Below are 21,087 nucleotides of genomic sequence, written 5' to 3' on the forward strand. Positions count from 1 at the left end.
TACCATGATGCTTTTCTGCAACTACCAGGTATGATGCATAAAAAAGCACCTACAAGTACCTAGATAACGGTAATTTTCCATTCATCATAGATTCATATTATTTTTAGAATAGTTTGTCATGGACAATTATACTTTTTGTTGTGATACTGATAAAGTTCAGTTTTCAAAAATGCATATCGAATTTTGTTATTTTAGAAGCCAAGTTCAACCACTCACATCACAGAAATAAAGGGAAGGCGTCACGTTTATAAAGGCATTTTAGTTTATCTTCTTCACAGAGGGTCGTCACCTTGGTCAGAGTATTGCAAAAAAAGATGGCGATGGCAGAGTAGGGGGGCGCGGCAATCAGCTCCGAGCCCCAGCAGCTGAGAGCAGGTTTGAGGGTGGCCACGCCACGTTGGAGACCCCGCCCCCTGAAGTTGCTCCGCCTCCAGAGTCTAGGCGCCTGCGCAGGCTCCTTCAGGCCGGCCCAGCCTCACCGAGCACGCGTGCCCCAACAGCACTCTGATTGGAGAGTCTGAGCGGCCCGCCGCGCTCTGATTGGCGGAGCCGACCGTGCTCTGGGCCTGTCAGCCTCTGCGACCCGACTCTCGCGGCCTGGCAGTGCCGCCGAGCTGGGGTTTTGACTCTCAGTCCGAGGGACACGGCCCGACGGGCAGGGCAGTTCGCCTGGTTCCGCCCGTACCCCACTTCCGAGGCCTCGGTCATGTTCTTCAGGGCCCAGGTGAGGCGAGCTCTGCAGCGGGTGCCCGGGAAGCAGCGATTCGGCATCTACAGGTTCCTGCCCTTCTTTTTTGTCCTTGGAGGAGCGATGGAGTGGATCATGATTAAAGTGCGCGTGGGCCAGGAGACCTTCTGTAAGTGGGGGTGCGATTACAGGCCGCAGAGCTACTTTCACTTTAGGAAAGGACAGGTGTTCTTCCTCTGGCAGCTCTCTGCTGCGCGGACTGGAGGCCCTCGGGGCTCTTGTGTTCCGCTCACCTTGGCATCCAGCCCTCTTTCTCCTCAGGCACTTTTAGAGGGCACGGGCCTCCCCACTCAGTGCTGCCGTTTCTCGTAACCTGTCCTTGGCCCTGCTGGTAGTGACATTGACCTTAAGGAACAGGATTGCTCACGTGCGGAAGAGGGACCAATCCTGAGGACTCAGACATTCTGGTTAAGTCCTTTGAGATCTTTAGCCGAACTCTGGAGGAGGACGCTAGCTTGCTGACTTAGTTGATTACCACCTTTTGCAGGCAGTCATTAGTGTCTTTGTCCCAGAATTATGAAAAGAATGCCTGACATGTCTGTGGACTGTCTCTGGCACTGCCAGTTCCCGTCAGGACTTCTCCCAACCTCTGGGCCCTTTGTTTTGCTTCTCATGTAACTTCATCATTTGGGAATTGCCAACTCAAAATTTTAAGTTGTGAAAGCCTCCATTGATTCTCTTTCTACTCCGATAAAGGGCCTGTGCTGGCCTTGAATCTTTAAACTTGCAGCCTCCTCTTGCCTCAGCCAAGTCCTGGGATAACATGGGCATGGGCCACCACTCAGTATTTAATTACCATCCATGACAAGTTCTAGTGAACAAGGCAAAGGATCTTCCTGGGAATAAGACTTGGTGTCACTTGGTGGTAGAGTACTTGACCCATGTTGGCCCAAGCTCAATTTCCAACCCGTCTCCCATCATTAAGCATGCCATGAGAAGTATTAGTAGCTCAAGAATCCTGGTTGAACACCCCATTAGATCAGGCGTGGGAAGGCTCTTGGGAAAGGATAGGCATTTAGGACTGTCAGCCAGACAGCCAGGTAGGGGGGACCACTGACTTCATGGCAGTGGTAAAGGAAACGTGGACGCGTTTGTGTGTGCAGTTTGAAGGACTGCAGCAGGACTGAGCGAAAGGAGCTATGGGTAGGAGGGTCCCTGGGTAGGGCCATAAAATAACTGGACAATAAGGATATATCTTAATGCTTGAAAGGGCTCTTTTCAGAGAGATTGGTAGAAACACAGGCAATGTCTGCTGGCCAGATTTGAGATGATGGCCTAGTCTAAGGGACGAAGGAGTAATTCCCAAGAAGTGAGTGGAGCGGAGACAGCCTCGAGGTAATGCGGAGTCTGGTAACTGAGATGGGGCATGGAGGCTTCTCAAGAACAGCCGAGGCAAAAGTGCAGAAAATAGGCAGGGCCATCCTGGGTGAGATGGTGTTAACTAAATAGCTCAAGCTCAGGACTGACTGGGCCAGACATTTGGGTTCGAAGGCCTTTCACTTCAATTGTGACAGAAGGGTCAGAGTTCAGCATTTTAAAGTGACTTGGAGTGGTCGGAAGGAACACCAAGAACATGATCCTTGAAGATGGGTGATAAGGAATTGCCAATGAAAGGGGTGACTATCTGTGTAGGAGACTGAAGGATATGCAGACGCTGATAGGAAAGTAGGGGCTGGAACTGGGGCTGTAGCTCACTCGGTACAGCACCTGTTTTGGCATGCAGAGGCTTTTGGATCCAATCTTCAAGAAAAGTGTGTGTTGGGGGAGAGAGGATGGGGAGGGGGCTGGGAGACTACACCTTCAGTAGTCTCCCAGTAGGATCTCCAGTAGGATCAGCCTTAAAAGTCAGCCAGAGAGTTCACTATAGTGGCTTTTCTCTGAGAAAGAAGGGGAGTGTTCTTAGTCATTCAGGACTTTCAGCCATGTTAACGGAATCAGTTGGAGGTGTCTCAAGCAGCATGCATTGAAAAGTGAGGCAGTTGGTGCAATCTCTGTTTGGGGTTCTGGAGGGAGGAGAGTTTGAAGAGCCAGCAGAAGGTGGTGGTGAGCTTCAAGGACAGAAGAAGGAGGAGCGGAACAGCAGAACTCTGAGCTGACTTCTTTCCAGGGAACACTGACTGCAGATGTAAAGGAGGCCAAGGGCTGGCACTCCACCACCTAGAAAAATGGGTGGTCAAAAGGCACAGAGGAAGTTACCAGTGATGGGTGATGAAACCAGTAAGAAGGGGGCAGTCAGATAACAAGCCCAGGAAAAAGAGAATCTAAAAACGGGAGATGTTTATTTTTTACATGAGGGTAGAAAATTAGTAGTCTGAAAAAGCAGCTGCTGAGAACAAGGAACAGGACTTCCCTCCTTACTTTGGTTTTGGAACTTAGGAAAGGGAGCAGATAAGAGCCCTGAGACAAGGGAAGTCTTGGAGAACAGAAGGATGCCAGGAATTGATTCTGGGACCTGAGTCAGTCTCTAAAGACATTGATATTTTTACTCTTTTGTCATCTCAGACTCCTCATCATAGCACTCATTCAGCTCATTTTATTTTAAATAGTTTATTTGCCACTGAGTTAAACAGTGTTAAGATTCAAGACAGTCAAGACAGACTACTGGTTGACTTAGTCAAAACAAAACAAAACAAAACAACCCATGGAGGCTTTTTCTAAACCCTGCTGATTTCTAGTGCAGTGCTGGAAACTGCACTCAGGGCTTTCCTTCTGCTAGCTAAGCACTCTGCCACAGAGAAAGACCCCCCAGTCTCTTTAAAATTCCTGTTTCTTAAAGATTCTAAGCGGGCTGGAGAGATGGCTCAGTGGTTAAGAGCATTGCCTGCTCTTCCAAAGGTTCTGAGTTCAATTCCCAGCAACCACATGGTGGCTCACAACCATCTGTAATGATGCCTGGTGCCCCCTTCTGGCCTGTAGACATACAGAGAGAATGTTGTATACATAATAAATAAAAAATAAATAATAAATAAATTAAAAAAAAAAAGATTCTAAGCAAAATTTTTGTTTGATACAGATGACGTCTACCGTAGAAAAGCTTCAGAAAGACAGTATCAGAGAAGGCTGGAAGATACATCAGAGACCGATCTTCACAAGTTAATAAAGTAAATACAAATTTTCAGTGTTGATTTCAGCCATTTTATGTTTTCAGTCTCACTCTTGCCCAGGCTGGCCTTAAACTCAAGGACATCTCTCCCTCTGCCTCCTTAGCTCCGTTAAAATTATACTTTTCAAGGGGGCTGGAGAGATGGATCTGCAGCTAAGAGCACTGACTGCTCTTCCAGAGGACCTGGGCTCAATTCCCAGGAACCACATGGAAGCTCACAACCACATGCAACTCCAGCGCCCTCTTCTGGCATTTGTGGACACTGAACACATATGGTACACAGACACACATGCAGGCACAACACCCATACACATGTAAAGAAACAGGAGGCTAGGCTGGATTACATGAAACCCTGACTTGAAAAAAACAGAACCAGAAAGACTCAATTTTTTCTAGCAACCTTTTTCTATTTTAAGTTTGTCTGCTAATGTTAGGATCAATTCAGTGTAAAAAGAGTCATAACTGTTCAGATTGCATCAAAGTACTATGAACACAAAGTTAATTAACTGTTGGTCACCAATAATGATCAATAGTACCAGGGAGAGAAATGTATTGCCCAGAGACACCTCATATCGATTCAGCTGCTGCGTAAGAAGTTGTGGTGCGAGTCTCAATCATGTGGCTACACTTGGTCTTAGAAGTTGGAAGAGTAGTCAACTTCAATGTGTTGAGTAACAGTAAATGCCAATACAACCCTTAGCCAGCTTCTGTCTGCTACAGTTCCTTCCCTGCCCACCTCCCTATCTCTTTCCCATCAGTTTTAAAGAAGAAACTTTTGAAAATGGCAGGAGTTGATTTTGATATTTAATGTAAAATGTTTTAAGAGCACATTAGCTTGAAGGCTGGGAGTAAAAACTCATCTTTGCTAACCAAGGTGCAAATATTTTTTAAAATGTTTTTTTTTTTTAAAAAAAATTATGTGTGTGTGGCTGGGCAGGATGGTGGGGCACGCCCTTTAATCTCAGCACTTGGGAGACAGAGGCAGGTGGATTTTGAGGCCAGCCAAGGCTACACAGAGAAACCTTGTTTTGAAAAACAAATTGTGTGTGTAGCTGGGAGGTGGTGACACACACCTTTAGTCCCAGCACTCAGAGACAAAGACAAGCATATCTCTGTGAGTTTGAGGCCAATCTGGTCTACAAAACAAGTTCCAGGACAGCCAGGGCTGTTATTACAGAGAAGTCCTGTCTCGAAAAACAAAACAAAAAAGAAAAAAAATTGTGTGTGAGGGTATGTGCACATGCATACAGGTGTGCACAGGGGCCAGAGAGCCCTGAAAGCAGAAATCACAGGTAGTTGTGAGCCTCCCGTTGTGCGCTGGGAATCAAACCTGAGTCCTCCGGAAGAGCAGAGAACACTTTTAATCTCTGAGCCTTCTTTCCAGCAAAGGTGTAATTTTTTTTTTTTTTTTTGAGACAGGATTTCTCTGTTTAACAGTCCTGGCTATCCTGGAACTCTCTGTAGACCAGGTTGGTCTCAAACTCACTGAGATCCGCCTGCTTCTGCCTTCCAAATGCTGAGATTAAAGGTGTGTTCTACCACCGCCCAGTCAAGGTGTAAAATTTTAACTTTCTACAATATTGTTCAATTTTTCAAGATTTTAAAAATTACAGCATATCCTACCATATTTGAGGATATCTTTTTGTGACTGAGGCAGCACTAGAATTAAGCCTAGGGCATTGTGCATGCTAGACAAGTGTGTGCATTGCTTTGCCTTTTTTTTTTTTCTAAAGGGCGTTATAAATTATCCAGGCTGGCCCTGAATCTGCAATCTTCCTGCTTCAGCTGGGTTAAAGGTGTGAGCCACTGGGCCAAATAGATAAAACTTAGCATTCACTTTGAACTTCCACTGTGAAGAGAAAAATACATGGGGTGTGGAGCTTCAGTTTTTTATATGAACTGATGGGAAAGGGCCTGCATTAGGCATAAGTAAGTAACGAGGGCTATTTTTACCTATTATGCAGTTTTGCAATGGAAGACTTATCTAAGTCTCTGATGATTTTTACCTTAACAACATTAGTTTCTTTTTTCATGTTTGAGCTTTTCACCATGGGTTTTCTCTCAAGAAAAGTTTATTCTTGGACCATGGAGTTTTCCAAAGCAATTTTTCTCCTTGTAAAGGAATAACAAAACGTTTTGCCACATTTATGAACACATAATAGGACATAACATGACATGAACACATTAACACCCCAGATAGGGGAAAGTAATAGTCTGTTAATTTATTCAGTCAGCTGACCCAGCATATTCTCAAATCAAAAAGCACAAAGGCACTTAGCAGCACCTGTTTGTGTAGTGCTGGGTGGAATGTTAGAGATCGGGAATCCTCCAACCGTGCTCATGGGCACAGGTCCCTCCCTACAGTCTCAGAACAGAACCAACGGGCTTTGCAAAGTGGTATTAGGAAAAAACAGTTGGCCGATTTTACCATCATTTTCTACTAAAAGTATAACACATTTTAAGAACTTGTAAACATATTAAATAAGCTATTTCAAATGAGTTCTGCTCTCTGGTAGAAGACACTTCCCTTACTGTCTTCATTTTTGAAACTTGTGTTTTGTTCTGTCCATGCTGTCAATCCTGAAGACATGGTAAGAATTCTTTGACTGCACATTGCATTCCACCCTGACCAGAGAGAGGTGCATTCTTCCTTGAACTGGCAGCCCTATCCTCCTTAGCATGAAATCAGGGCTTGTGTGAGTCTTCATTCTGCTCAAAACACTTGACACAGCTTTAACAGAACCACCAAACCTGGCTAATCCAAATCACTTTGCAAACTCTTGTTTTTATTTGGATTAAAAAGCTTTGATGAACAAACATATGATACATACATGGTATAGAACCAGTTACCACTTAAACTTCAGATAATGATATAGTACAGAAAACAGAATAAACCAATTTTTAATCATGTCTGGAAACGAACGTTCAAGCTGAAAGTTGTGACATCAATCTGAGGATTTTACACAAGTACTCCTCCCCCCATCCCAGTTCAGAAGGGGAAGGTAGGTGTAGTAAAACCAAGGTCTTTGAAATCAGTTGGCTGACATTTTAAACCTATAGGCCCCCCAACTCAATATAAACAATATTATTCATAGGAACTTACATTTTGAAAACAAGTATTTCTTAAGCCGTATTTCTACATTTCTTAAGTCATGAGAAAGTGTATTGTTTACTTGAACTGCATTAAGTCAGGGCTTTTTCTTTTTTTTGAAGATGGCTGACCTCAAATCTTATATTCTAAGTAATAACTGGTATTCTCCAGAAGCATGATTCAAAAATAAATAGTATCTTAAATGGTTTTAATTAATTAACTAATTAATTGTTTTTTAAACTTCATCAGGGCCTGCCTTAGTTGACACCCTGTGCTGGATTTGTACTGCCTAAGGGAACCTGGGCTGGCTCTTGGTTCCTACAGCACCGATGCACTGGGAAGGAGCCAGGAGGGAGTGCTCTGGCTTCTAGTGCCTCTGGTTGCTGACAGGGGAGAGTTTTTAGAGGCTCCCCAGGGAGCCTCATCTAAACCTTTAAAAAGGGAAATAATATGAATGCATGAAATAAATAAATAATTTAACCAAAATTAAGTTTCTGGTTCTTTGGTGTAATTCAAGGATACCTAAAAAGAAAAGAATCTGATCATTACATAGTCCATGATGAGTCAATGGTCCAAATAACCAGGAATCAAAGATTTATTTAATTCAGTTTAGCAATAAAGTACTGGCAAAATCTGTCAGTACTTTTTTAGAATTTAAAATTCTTTAAAATACTCAATGAAAACTGAGATCCAGTGGTTGACTATCGGCATTAGGTTACAAGGGCTCCTGTATTTAACATAGGTACCAGGGACTCTTCCCATTCTATACTCTCATGATTTATTAAGCATGGCAATTAAACATGAGTACTGATTCGTTGCATTTAAAGGAAAAGACTGTCAACAATCATTCTCAGTGGAGAGTGGAAGCATCCACACAACACAAACATCCTATTAGAATAAAGCAGGTTTAAAAAACAGACCACCATGTGAAATGCTGTCACCTGAACATTGTACACTGCCTCAAAATGTTTATTCTAGGGCCGTGTTAGAAAGACAGGGCACTATGGCTGCTGAGTGTTACAGCACCCGCCTTTAATCTCAGTATTTGGGAGGAAGAGGAAGGCAGACTGCATTTGGGGCTACTCTGGTCTACACAGTCAGTTCCACTCCAGCCAAAGCACATAGTGAGACCATGTCTCAAAAAAAAAAAAAAAAAAGAAAAGAAAAGAAAGAAAGACAAGGTCACCAAGTCCAAGTGTTTGGGATCTGTAATAGTCTTTTTTTTTTTTTTTTTTTTTGGTGAACATTTTCTTAAAGTATAATTTCCTTTTCCTATAATCCAAAGGACAAGCTGAATTTCAAAACATTTTAGAAAGTATCATTTCTGGTTGAGAATTCCAACCCTCAAACAAACAAACAAAACACCACAACCAGTAACAAGGAGATAAAGAATCCACAGCATCTGCATATGTAGGCAATCTACCTTTGCACAAATATGTGCAAGGCAAAGCTGGTGTCCATTTACACTCTTTCTTAGACTAGGTATTATATTTAAAATAAACCACCTCCATGCATACTTCAGTACTTTCTTCAGTGTTTTCAAGGTAACAGATGTAGTTTCAAATCATACAACATGAAGGCATAAACTGAATCATAAACAGATCAAAAGTACTCTTGAACTTACCTTCCAAAACTAAAACAACTCAGATCTGAGCACATGTTCTGCAAAAGTCACTGACAATACAGGTCTAACTCAGCACAATTACTTTTCCTTCAGTTACACTAGTTGTGGATGGGTACAGAGCACTGACTTTAGATTTCTATGGTGAGCTTCTGTGTTAATAACAGTAAATCTGTTGAGTCTGTCACATATCTACAGTCTGAACAATCTCACAGAGCACTTCACCTGTAAGAAAACTTGCAGATTTTAGGCAGTGAGACATACACACGCACACACTCCCTAAGATGTAAACTAGGACCAACTTCACATTTCACTGTCAATTTCAACTAACTGTAAACTTTTTTCATTGTTTTTTCTTATATGTGTGTATATAATATATATATATATATTTATAAAAAAGAAAACCAAAACCCCAAGCCAAGCCAAAACCTTTGATGATTTAAATCCCTTAAAAAGTAAAGATAAAACTATGACTATATATAACCAATTATGAAACTGGTTTTAAACAAAGGAAACGTATGCAAAAAAAATCTTTGTGTATTTGATAGTCAACTTAATATAACAAAACCAAATTGAAATAGCTTATTAAAAGTGTCCTTATATAAAAATGACCTGTGATGTACAGTAAAATGCAATAAAAATTATCATCCTTTGTTCCTCCCTCCCACCCCCAGTAACTAAAATGGCTACCGTTCCACAACTCTTTGCTTCTATAGAAGAAACACAGTGATGTGATTAAACATTTTCTAGGTTGTATGCTTGTCGAATGTTGAGAGTGTCTCGAAGCATCAAATCCCGGAGGCGCCAGAGGGCATCTGCCATGGTGGTGTGTGCCCCTTTGCTTTTGAGCCAGTGAGAAGGCAGGCGGCTCTCCTGTTCTTTCGATAAATGGACATCCCGTCTTCGAGCTGAAAATTTGAAGTAGAAACAGAGAGACATTAGAATTTTAAGATGATAAAATGACCCCCAGTTTTAAGGATTGATGTATTTACTAAAACAATATTTATTAAAACTGAAAATGTGTTCTAAAGATTATGAATCAGCAAATTTCTTCTTTTATTAGGCATTGATATTTGACCATTGATATTTTATTGTCAGTACCCCTGATATTAACAATTATTTCAATGTTATAAAAGGTAAAACATAACCTAATACTCTTAAGAGAACATTTCCTAGCTGGGTTTAGATATGAAAAAGGAAGCTAGGCATGATGGTGCATGCCTTTAACCCCAGCACTCAGGAGGCAGAGGCTGGTGGATCTGAGTTCAAAGCTAATCTGGTCTAGCCAGGGCCACACAGAGAAACCCTGTCTTGGAAAAAAAAATGAATAAGGAGCCAGTGGTGGTGGCGCACACCTTTAATCCCAGCACTGAGGAGGCAGGGGCAGTCGGATCTCTGGTCTACAGACCAAGTTCCAGGATAGTGAGAGTTCCAGAGAAACTCTGTCTCGAGAAACAAAACAAACAAAAAAGGAATAAGGAGCTGGTTCAGTTGCTAAGAGATTTGCTGCTCTCGCAGAGGGCTGGGGTTCAGGTCCCAGCACGTACAGGGCCACTCACAACTGTCCATAACTACATTCCAGGTGATCTGATGTTTTCTTCTGGCCTCTGAGGACACCAGGCATGCATGTGTTGCATATATAAACATGCAGGCAAACACCCATAAAATAAAATTTGGAAAGAAATGAATAAGAGCTGGGCATGGTAGTATGCACCTGTAACCCCAGCTCGGAGGAGGCCTGCCATTTCAAGGAAAGCCTGGGATACATGTAAGAGCCAGTTCTGTCTCAAACATCAAACCAAACCGCAACAAAAATCAAAAATCCAACCAGGATCAGGGAGATGGCTTGATGCATAGTAGTGCTCACTGCACAAATCTGGCTATAATCAGGAGTCTATCCCTCATCACACACAGAAGGGCAGATGTGCTGGGTATCAGGTATCCTGATAATTTTAAGGAAAGATAGGAGGCAGGCGAGAAATACCCAGAAGTTCAAGGGGCACTTAGCCTAGAGTCAACAGTGCAGCAACATAAACAAGAGAGACCCTGTTCCAATAAGGTATAAGAACCAATTCCTGAAAGTTGTCTTCTGTCCTCCATGTAGCCAGAGAACATGCACAAAGACATACAAGTTTATTCTTTAAGATGAATAAGCAGAATCTTCCAAATTCCTTTCCAGGAAGTAGGTAACACTATTTCACTGTATACTGCAGATACATTGTTCGCTGAACTAAATGAATTACTTAGTAGACTAAACAAATATGCTTTCTAGTTTTTTCTTTTTAAAATCTGACATGTATTCTAATGCTCAAATATCTAGAAAAATGTCAATGTATTCGAGAAGATGAATGTATTTGAACAGCTGAAGTTTGATTTTTAGACCCATTTTCACTGGGCCAAAGAACCTAATCTATGAAATATATAATTTATTTTACTGTTATAAGAAAAGGAAGAGCCGAGCAGTGGTAGCGCAGGCCTTTAATCCCAGCACTCGGGAGGGCAGAGGCAGGTGGATCTCTGTGAGTTCGAGGCCAGCCTGGGCTACAAGAGCTAGTTCCAGGACAGGCTCCAAAACTACAGAGAAACCCTGTCTCAAAAAACAAACAGACAAACAAACCAACCCCCCCCCCCCAAAACAAAACAAAAACAAAACAAGAAAAGGGGGAAAATATAGAATCAGCACAAATGAGAAAACTGGGAGGAAATATGTATTTCATAAGGCTCTCCTTACCTGCCAGAGTTTGGTCCCACTTGCTAATGCTGTTGGATTCAGCACTGAGTCCTTCAATATATTTCAAGTAGGCCTCTGAGTGGAGAAGTCTTTGGGTCTTTGGTGGGGGAGCCACAAACATGGGTGTTGTTGGCTGCTGTATGACAGGGGGGGCAGTTGGATGAGGACCAGGATATGGAGGTGGTGCCTGCTGCCCTGTAGGCCCCAAAACTCCTACCTGAAACAGCATGAGATTAAGGCAAAAAGATAGTCTGCATATGTTCTGAGAAGACAATGGCTAAAAACCTTGAGTCCAAGGAAAATCAAACTAGGAGGCTCACCTGTTGTCCATATGGACTTCCACCTGGTGCTGGAGTCCCTACCATGGGGGCTACTCCTTGGTTCATCACACCTATAATTCAGAATGCAATGGCACAATTAGAGGCTCCGGGTTTCACTGACTGAAAATATGTCTGACAAGAGCTGATACCATTTATAATGTATGTACCTTTGCCCTTGAGTGTGGATAGGAACCTTAAATACCCCAAACACAATCTAATTAGGAAATTTATATTCTTTTGTTTCTGGTTATTTAAAGTACAGTAATAGTACATTCTGTCAGAGGTACATTAGTTATCCCAGGCTTAGAATGTTTGGAACCCTGGGTGAGAGACAGTCAGAATACACTTCTGCACTTTTCTGACCATATCATCTTGTACAATTGGATGGAGCCTGTGGAACCTGGCTCAGCAGTAACCATTGTGCTGGGGCAGGAAACAAAGGCTGAGGAAGAGCAGTTACCTGAGCCTTGTGGAGGCTGGAGGCACAACCTTAATGTTCCTTTGCAGGCCACCAGCTGGTTCTACCTCAGGCACTAATACTGGCAGAGGGAAGACATTTCAGTGGATGATGTGGAGGCAGGGTAGCCTTGTTGCCATCACCTTGGATTCCAAATGACAAAGGAATAGAAAAAGACTTCATGGCCCTATTCTCTCTGGGAATCATTGGTTAAATGTCCACTGGTAAATGTTCATGAGCAATTGTCTCACAGGCCCTCGTTGATAGAAATGGACTGCCCTAAATTTAGTTTTTAAGGCCGTTTTTATCTCAGGGCTATCTGTTTGCTATTTTAACAAAACAGAAATAACCAAGGGACTCAAGCCATAACCAAACCATCTACAGCTGTTCCTTAAGGCATAAGTCCTGCCAGTGAGATGTAGAGGAGCCGGGAGGAACTAGCTTCCTAGTCTTCTGCTCCTCTGGTCAAAGTGCTGGTGCTTATGTTAGCTCACACCTGTGACTCTAGACCTGGGAAGCTGACGCAGGAAGACTGCTGTGAGTCTGAGGCCGGCCTGGGTTATACAGAAATTATGCACATCTCCCAAAGCTAGCATTCCGACAGGCAGAAAATTGGTCGCTTGAAGGTTCAGAGTTTTTAAGTGTCACTTCCAGGATGTACAAGGCATTTTATTTGTTGAAACAGAGAAGAAAAAGAGTGAAACAAGCTTCTGTTTAAAAAGGAGGAATACGTCATGTCTTTGCAAATATAACCCAATCACCATGACAGCTGTGTCCTGGTGATTTACCAAGTGCACAAAGTAGTAATGGCAGGTAAGCTGCTGCTTCAGAAACACATTAGTAAACCATAGTTCCGGCTCCCTTCAGGTCACTCCTTTACCTTAGACTCTATAGACTTGGAGGCTCCCCAAACTGACTGTTATCACAGATTTGTAGGACAGCAGAAGCAAATCAGCAACCCCTTCCACTTCCTGTTAACAAGTACCATGACTGGGGTGGTCATTGTGAACATGAGCTGAGACAAAAGATAGACCTTTTGAAGCTCAAAGTCAGATCAGCTGTGTATAGGTGTACAGAGAGCTCTGTCTCCCTGACTACTATCAGGCGTGCTGTGCTTTCTTTCAATGCAGTTTGGATTCTGTAGGCAAAAGAAGCAAGGATAACAATGCCCCACACCCACCAAAACACAGCTGCTATATTGGGGTGTGTACTTGCCTTAAACGGGACTTCTATCAAGTATTATATACATTTAGAAGGTGCCAACTCCAATAAGGTTTTACTGACTGACTCAAAGAAACCTTGTGCTAAGGTATGAGGGCGTAGATTTAGGACCAAATTCATTAGCCATGTAAGAAAAATTGCTTTCTGATTGACTCCTGGTGCCATGGCATCTCACATGAATCACATATCCAGAATGGAGTACAAATGCCACAAACATTCCTTCCTTTGGGAACATTTAAAAAAAAAGCTTTGGTGGAGTTATGGCCATTCTTGAAGGCACAGAGAATGTGGCTGAAGTGCAGGGTGGAATGCATGCATGTCATTCCTGCACCTGGGATGGCAAGGCAGTAGAATCTCGAGATCCAGGCCAGCCTTGGCTACATAGCCAGATCCTATCCAAAAAACAAAAAACAAAAAAACAAAAACCAAACAAACAAACAAACAAAAAAAAAACCCAGAAAGAAAGAAGAAGTGTGGTGGAATTAGCATCTGTTTCCCTACACACTGGTGGGTTCACCTCTGAAATATTATTTGAAACCATGTAGATAGAACCTTATGGGCAGTGGGTCAAGCATAATGCAAGTAAACCTGACAGGCCCCAATCTACATTTCACCTGGGTTTTGGCTCTCTAAGATGACATTTCAGTAATGGATCAATTGCTGCTCCAAGTCATTTAAAAGCCACATTTCCCCTAACTAGATTATAGCCAAAAGTAAGTTCTTTTGCATATGATGTAAGTTATTACGAAAACTCGTGATTTTTCCAATCTTTCAACTTTCATTATAAAGTAAAACAATATAGTGGTTTCTGAGCTCCATTTCTATATTTCTCCATAAGACAACTTCTGGGTTCTGCTGGCAAGCAAATATGTCCATAGATAACAAGGTGTTATTTAAAGTGTTGTGTCATGCTTGTTAGGGAACTCAAGACTAAATCAATACAAACTCCTTCCCTTCCTACGTTCTGCTACAAAGTAAAGAATTTCTGAAGAGCTTCAGTATGCTATTTTGTGATCACCTTAAAAGGGCTGTGGAGGAGGAAGAGATGGTGCAGGTGAGGGACTCTACAATGAAGACCCTGTGAGATAAAAATTTCAGCAGGTAAAGAAATGCACTCGGAATAAAAAGTACTTTTATATATGACTCTGGACTGGCAATTCATTGTTAAGAGGTTGTGGCCCTCAAAGCTTTTCAAACATATATCTGATAATGAACCGTGCCTCCTGCTCCTTGATCTATATAGGTCTGACCTCTGTAATGCATCCTGTGCTGCTGCCAGGTAGCAGATACACAAGGGCACAGGTTGTAGTAGGTCACCTGCTCAAATGTAGGATAGGCCCTACTGTTGACAGCTCTGGGATTCTTAGTGAGGGAAGCCTGGCCACCATGGGCAGCAAGTGCCTCCTGGAAGAAGTGGCTGAGGGAAGAAAAAGAATAAAAAAAAAATGAGATTAATGAGTGAATGAGGATGATGTTCTTACCGGGTGGTGGGATGCCTGGGAGGCCAGGCACACCTGGCGGAAGATGGTGAGGTGGAGGCCCCCCAGGGTGAAGTGGCTGCATGCTGCCCATGCTAACAAGGCCATCAACTGGGCCCTGCAAAGGTGGAAGGCCTGGCGGATAGCCACCCATCATGCCTTGAAGGACACAACAAATTTCAGACATGCATCATTAACATGCAACATGAGCTAAGTAATAACAACCCCCTCCATGCACTACCAATGAATAAAGCACCCTTAGTACTGCATGATATCACAGCAATTAGTGCAATTATTTTGTTGCAATAATGAACAAAATAAAGTTACAAATATGAAACCCAACATTTTTGGATGAATTAGTACTTAGTAAATTATTGTTTATAATTATCTCAATAAGCTAAACATAATGTTTTCATTTAATAATAAAGAGGAGTTCTAGTAACAGCTTTCCCAAGATCAGAACTATTGCAAGCTGTTCAAACAGTGACCAGTTCTGCCACCTGCCACTCCAGGTGATCAGTACACACCCCGTTACTCCACTCTGCCCGCACTCACACCCCTATCGTGGGTGCACATGAAGGGAAACCAGAATGGAGGGAAATGAGGTGCACAGTCCTGATCACAAGGCATGGCTCTCCAGTTTGGGAGCAAAAATGTTTCAAGACTTCTTCATATACTCCTCCCTTCTATCTCCACCACTGCTGTTAAGAATGGATTATGTTAAGGTTTGAGCTGGAGAACAACTTCTAACATCCATCACAATGAATAATATTTCATCTTTAGATTTCAGAATATGTTAAGGAGAAATCTAAACCTTCTCAAGCCAACTAAAGTCCAGGTTGCTTAGAAACCAACACACAGCAGGCCTGAGGGGACAGCTGGGGAGCCTGGCTCTGCTGACAGGAAGAAAGGCCAGCTGTTATCACTGTCTCCAGGCTCACAAATCTCCTCATGTAAACCTTCAGTTGATAGGGGTTTTAACTGAGGTATAGAATTCCTAAGAACAGAGGCTTTTTTTCCTTTATTTTCCAAGCATACAGTCATATAACAAAACATCTGCTAGCCAGGGAAGTGTTACAACAAACAAGTATTTTGGAAATAAAATTATTTCACACCAATCAAAAAAAAAAGAACTATGACTCCCCTGGAGCAGTCACTTTGAGGCAGTTTCTCACATAGGGCAAAGGCATAGCACCAAAATCCTCTTCGAAGAGAATTTCAGTTTTACTTTGAAGTGGTATTAGAAGCCATTTATTTGCACAAGTTTAGTCTTTTAAAGGTATGGCATACTGAAAACCCTGAAACTAACTCACCTTGCCTCCTTAGTCATATCTAAACTGGCCAGAGAAACTTACAATTATACAAAACAAATTTGAAATATTTCTATACATGAATAGCATGCATTTCAGTTTTGAAGAGTTCAAGGTTAAAAACGACTTTGAGCCGATACCATCATCTTAAACATGATGAGATCCAATGTTGCCAAACTGTCCTTTCAACACCACCAGGTACAGCTTTGAAGGATAAGTAGGTGAGAAATTGAACAATGTTAGGAGGCTTTGCTTTCAATTACAAAAGCCCATCTGAACGCAGCCGCCATAGGCTGTGGTTGGAGATTAAGTTATTAAGAACTGAAAGACACAACACTTGTCTTCATTAAACTGTACTTTGGCATTTATTATCCCAGTCACATGTGTTCAAATGAGCTTCAATGCTTGTAAGCAAAGCTGGTCTCAGACAACAAGAAGGCTAAGACTCAGGCCCTAAGCAACCTATATTCCATGGAAAAATCACCCTCTTAGCTGCAAAGCTCTCACTGTGGACAAAGGCTCTTTACTGTAGAGATTCTGTCTTTCACTCCTGTGGCCCAGAAGCCTGGGCAGCACACCTTTAGTAACAGAGCAGTGGTCTTTTAGAGGGACCATCTTCCTCAACCACAGAGCTATATGATGCTATTCCCCAACAGGGAGCTAAAATGCTGCAGCTGCTAATTTTTGTTTCTTTTTAGCTATTTGTATTCATTTTGTAAATATGTTCCTGGGTTTTGTCATCAAGGACATAGTGCCACAGATTTATACATCAAATAGAACAAAAGAGGATGTCAACGAGGGAATCCTAACTTCCAAAGTCCCCGTGATCAAGACCTGATTTCTGAAAACCTCTGGAACCCCATTAACCAAAATGGGCCATGGAATAGAGCAGGCGATTATGAGATTTGTTAGATCAACATCAGTCACACTGAAAGCACCGACAGCCATGATTCAGACGTGCTTTGGTGAGTGCAACTGCTGAGGTCAGCGACAGTGCATCTGAGAACTTGCCACCACAAAAGTTAGGAGCAACATGGAAAAGTTATCCTATGCACGCTTCCTCTAAAAGCAAAAACAAAAAGGCAAAAAACGAAAACGGCAAAAACAAAAACAGTATCCCAACAAAGCTGCCTTGAACAACACTATCTCGGACTCCGTGCAAAAGAGGTCAGACTATTGTTTAAGAGGAAATAACAGGTGGCATGTACAGAGCTCACCAGACGTGAAGAAGTAACAAAGGAAGGCCTGAGAGGTGGTCTGCAGGCTTTTCGTGGAGACATGTCAGACAAGATTTCAATTCAACAGTAGTCAAATTTGCTATGGCTATCAGAACCAGAGACAACACACACAAGCAAGCCACATTCATCATTTTCTTTAACTTTTTTCCCTTTCTTCTTTCTTTCTTTCTTTCTTCCTTTCTTTCTTTCTTTCTTTCTTTCTTTCTTTCTTTCTTTCTTTCTTTCTTTCTTTCGTCTTATTGTCTTTATTTAAATATGTGACTGGGATACTAACAGAAAATGCAGTTTAATGTAATTAAATAGAAAAGCATTACAGAGTGGGCACAATGAATTGAATGAGGACTTCCCCCCGCTACTTAGCAGTCATGCACATTGGTGACCAAGAAAGGATTTAATAATTCATTGTCAAAAATCCTTTTAAGTGGTCAGTCTTTTAAGGATGGCTGCAGCAGAATAAGGCAAACTGAACTTGCATGAGACAGAACATCAATACCACCTAAAGACTGCTTTTATGTTTTCCTTGGAGTTCTTAAGAACAGAACTCAAGGTCTGTTTATATTTCCTGTTGGAGTGCTCTGTCAAGAGCAGCCTGGGGTAAGAACATTGCCAGACCATGCCTACAGTAAGGGAAGAGCTGCTACCTACCAATTGCCAGGGCTGGGCCCATGGCCCACTTTGGGATAGAGAAGAGGCATTGCCTGTATGGGAAAAGCAATACAGGACAACATGGATGACTTGGAACTTTGAATCTGTCATGAGAAAAGGCTACAGATTGTGGCCTACTCCTTTTGGAGAAAAAAAAAATGAAGGAATTTCTTAAAGTGGAAAAAAAATGGTCTTAGCTCCTGTTTTTACCTGCAACAGGTGTCAACTGCTGATTGAGCATCCCCATTGGTGTTGGTGGTGGCACCACCCCCATGAGAGCCCCCACAGGGGTGCCTGCTCGGGGAGAAGCACTCGGCTGCTGTTGCTGTGCTGCTCGCTCTCTCTCCTGCTGCTCAGCAACTTTAGCTGCCCGCTCTGTAAAGGCATTTCAGATTTTCAATTCTGTTTTTAACCCAGGAATTCAAAATACCATCCATTGCATTCAACAGGACTAGTAAAAACACAGGCAACAGTTCTGTCTCAATGGAAGGAACGGTAGATGACTAGTCTCAACACAGGAGTCGGGCCGATTTCACTTGATAACCTAGAATTCAGCTTTCCTATCCCATCTTGAGAACTGGTCTGCAAAGATTTCAAGAGTGTTAAGACTGAACACACATTCAGAAAGCACAGGTTTTATCGAAACACATCGCCAGCGTAACCACCGTGGGTAATCTCACGAGGCACTCTGAAGATGAGAAGCGCTATCATTATTCTAGTATTAATAGCATTACAGATTATAATTTCAACATGAAGCAATTCCATGGCCCATTATAATTTTTGGCACAATTGTACTTACTCTAATTTCCTGATTCCTTGTATCCAATTTTACTAAAATTTGAGGACTCATCATTAATATCACAAGTTTAGCAGCTGAAGAAAATTAACTCTGTAAGGGAAAAGTAGCTTACTCCCTCTAGTTTAAGAACAGCCAGTTTCTACACTCTAATGAGGCAAAGGAAGAGGTCATGATTAACAGACTCCAAGGGAGGAAATACATGATTAGCTAGACTACAGTCATCAGAAGCGGGGAACTAATACATACATGTATGTAGCAATGGACAAAATTCTCAAAGAACCAGGTTCCCTTAAGCTGAGTTCAAAACTGATCATAAATTACCCTAAATCAGCAAGAATTCCAGCATCTGCACTTAGTGTACCTGAAATGCAAGAGGAACACATATTTTTGGGACCTCTGGGCTATTAGCCAACAGATCCTCACTTCCTTTAGCTGCTCTGCACCTCTAGAGCCAGTACCTTCAACAGTCACGCTTCTAGCAGGCCAGACCTTCTTTGAAGGCATATTTCCACAGTTCCCACCACACAGGGTTTATTTAGCTAAGTAGGAAGTCCTTCCCACTCTTCAGATGTGCAAACAGAAGCTGGGATACAGGCAGTAACTTGTCCAAGAATCCAGGAGAAACAGCAACTTATGGCCCTGACACCTGGTGTCACATTTCAACTTTCACAGTTAACTCTCCAACATGGAATTCAAAAGACTACAGCTATCTGGGGAAAACAGCTTGAGGTCATGCGGCTTTAAAGAGACTCAAGAACCAACAGTTCCACTCCTTTATGGGAGGATGTGAGAAACGTTCACGTCAAAGGTCCCCAAGGCTGTGATGGAGCTGGTGTGGACACCTGTCATCACTCACTACCCATTCTAACATCCTCTGCAATCTGAGCACAGGAAATGTGAAGGCCAAACCCATCCTAACAGCCTATTTTGCCAAGGTAGTAGTTAAAAAAAAAAAACTATTGGTGATCTAGATGCACCAATATTAAATCCAAACTGACATAAATGAAACAGTAAACTGGGAGGGGAAAAAGAAAAATTGAGAAAAACTGAAGTTTTCAAAAACAGAAAAGCTCAGGCGTGTGGATCAATTATTAGTTCTTCCTGAGAGAAGCTGAACGAGGAGGCTATGTAAGTCAGAATTACTAAAACTATGCCAGCCAAACTCCCAACTTTGGGTTTTGAATTTAGTGGGCAGAGAAACCCAAAGTTCAGAGTTTGAATTTCAGGCTACTGAACCATACAACTCCCATCTCACTAGGTCCTTCCTAATTTCAGACACCCCACTGCATGAGCGAATTTCTCAACTATCATTTATTCTTCCCTTGGCCGGGTTCCAGCTTTTCTGCCTTCACATTATCTCTAGATCCCTTTCTCCCATCCATACCACAAATAACTACACAATACTAGCTGTCTGCCTTGAAACAGGCTTTAAACTATAGCACCCTAATTTCTTAGAGAGCAGTCCTCCAACTAGGTGGTATATTTGGTCGTAACTTGCAGTAAGCCCTGAAATGTCAAAGTGTTCCAGAGTTATAGGTTCTTATGGGACTGACTTAGAGTTTCTCAAAGAATGTTTCATAAATTAAGTTTCCAGGGTATTCCTAGATACCACATAAATGCCTGGTCACAATTCAGAAGATGGATGACAATAAAGAGGTCTTTACTATTGGTCTAGGAGACTAACTCAGGACTACGCCTAAAGTTTGGAATGCTTCTGAAACAGGTTTTGCCAAAAAATATTTTTTGGCAGAGCATCTTGCAGGGCTAGGCTTCACCAGAAGTTCCATAAGGAAGACTGTCAGATAATTTTGTAAGAATAAATACTAATAGGAATATAGCTATTTTACAAAAGAGTAAAGAGATTTCATAAACTTCAGTAAAAGAAGCAGCCTTCATAATGTATGCTTGCTGGAAAATAAGGGATCTGGACTTAGTCAAGAAGTGTACTGACTACTGTGGGGAAGGAGACTTTTTATTGGAACATTATCTACATACAATATTTAAAATGGAAAAACTACAACTCAAAGGTTAAAAGGCCTGCCTAATGTATTGCTTTCTCTCATTCATTAAAGTCATTTCCAATATTAACTAGAACAACAAAAGATCCAAACCACCACAAATCTCAAGAATTTATGGCTATGAACCACCAAATATTTGAGTATTAATAGTTCATGGCTCAAAGTGATCTAATTACAGAGTAAGGGGGAAATGAAGACAGCTGAGCTTTGTCAAAGGCATCCAAGTGTCTTAGTATTAGGTATGAACATAGACACAGCACCAGGCACACCAAGTCTGAGCCTAGAGTTTAACTTACAGCTTTTGGCT

General features: G+C 42.1%; 2 protein-coding genes across 38 annotated transcripts in view; one reads left to right on the forward strand and one right to left on the reverse strand.

Annotated features, from left to right (window-relative positions):
* Positions 1-503: 503 nt before the first annotated feature.
* On the forward strand, positions 504-3,866 carry Smim4 (small integral membrane protein 4). The gene is made up of 2 exons (XM_038348959.2): positions 504-857; positions 3,762-3,866. The coding sequence occupies exons 1-2, from the start codon at positions 707-709 to the stop codon at positions 3,851-3,853; spliced, it is 243 nt and encodes an 80-aa protein (XP_038204887.1). The 5' UTR covers positions 504-706; the 3' UTR covers positions 3,854-3,866.
* Positions 3,867-8,123: 4,257 nt separating this feature from the next.
* The window catches only part of Pbrm1 (polybromo 1), a 100,217-nt gene continuing 87,253 nt past the window's right edge, over positions 8,124-21,087 (reverse strand). For 18 of the 37 annotated variants that reach the window (XM_038348934.1, XM_038348929.1, XM_038348922.1 and 15 more), the window contains 5 exons: positions 18,174-18,338; positions 14,774-14,929; positions 11,615-11,685; positions 11,295-11,511; positions 8,124-9,471 (listed from right to left, as the gene is read on the reverse strand). In XM_038348934.1, coding sequence (XP_038204862.1) covers positions 9,299-9,471; positions 11,295-11,511; positions 11,615-11,685; positions 14,774-14,929; positions 18,174-18,338 — 782 coding nt within the window. In that variant the 3' untranslated portion in view covers positions 8,124-9,298. Of the gene's footprint in view, positions 9,472-11,294; positions 11,512-11,614; positions 11,686-14,773; positions 14,930-18,156; positions 18,339-21,087 lie in introns of those variants that run through there. The other 19 variants (XM_038348954.2, XM_038348951.2, XM_038348953.2 and 16 more) reach the window with 5 other exon arrangements.

This window comes from Arvicola amphibius, chromosome 12 (assembly GCF_903992535.2).
Source record: "Arvicola amphibius chromosome 12, mArvAmp1.2, whole genome shotgun sequence".
Classification (NCBI taxonomy): Eukaryota; Metazoa; Chordata; class Mammalia; order Rodentia; family Cricetidae; genus Arvicola; species Arvicola amphibius.

Bases quoted from the DNA above. Each gene is read 5' to 3' on its own strand.
- Smim4 (XM_038348959.2), top strand. From the start codon at position 707: ATGTTCTTCAGGGCCCAGGTGAGGCGAGCTCTGCAGCGGGTGCCCGGG. The intron at 858-3,761 runs GTAAGTGGGGGT...TGTTTGATACAG, and splicing joins CGTGGGCCAGGAGACCTTCT to ATGACGTCTACCGTAGAAAA.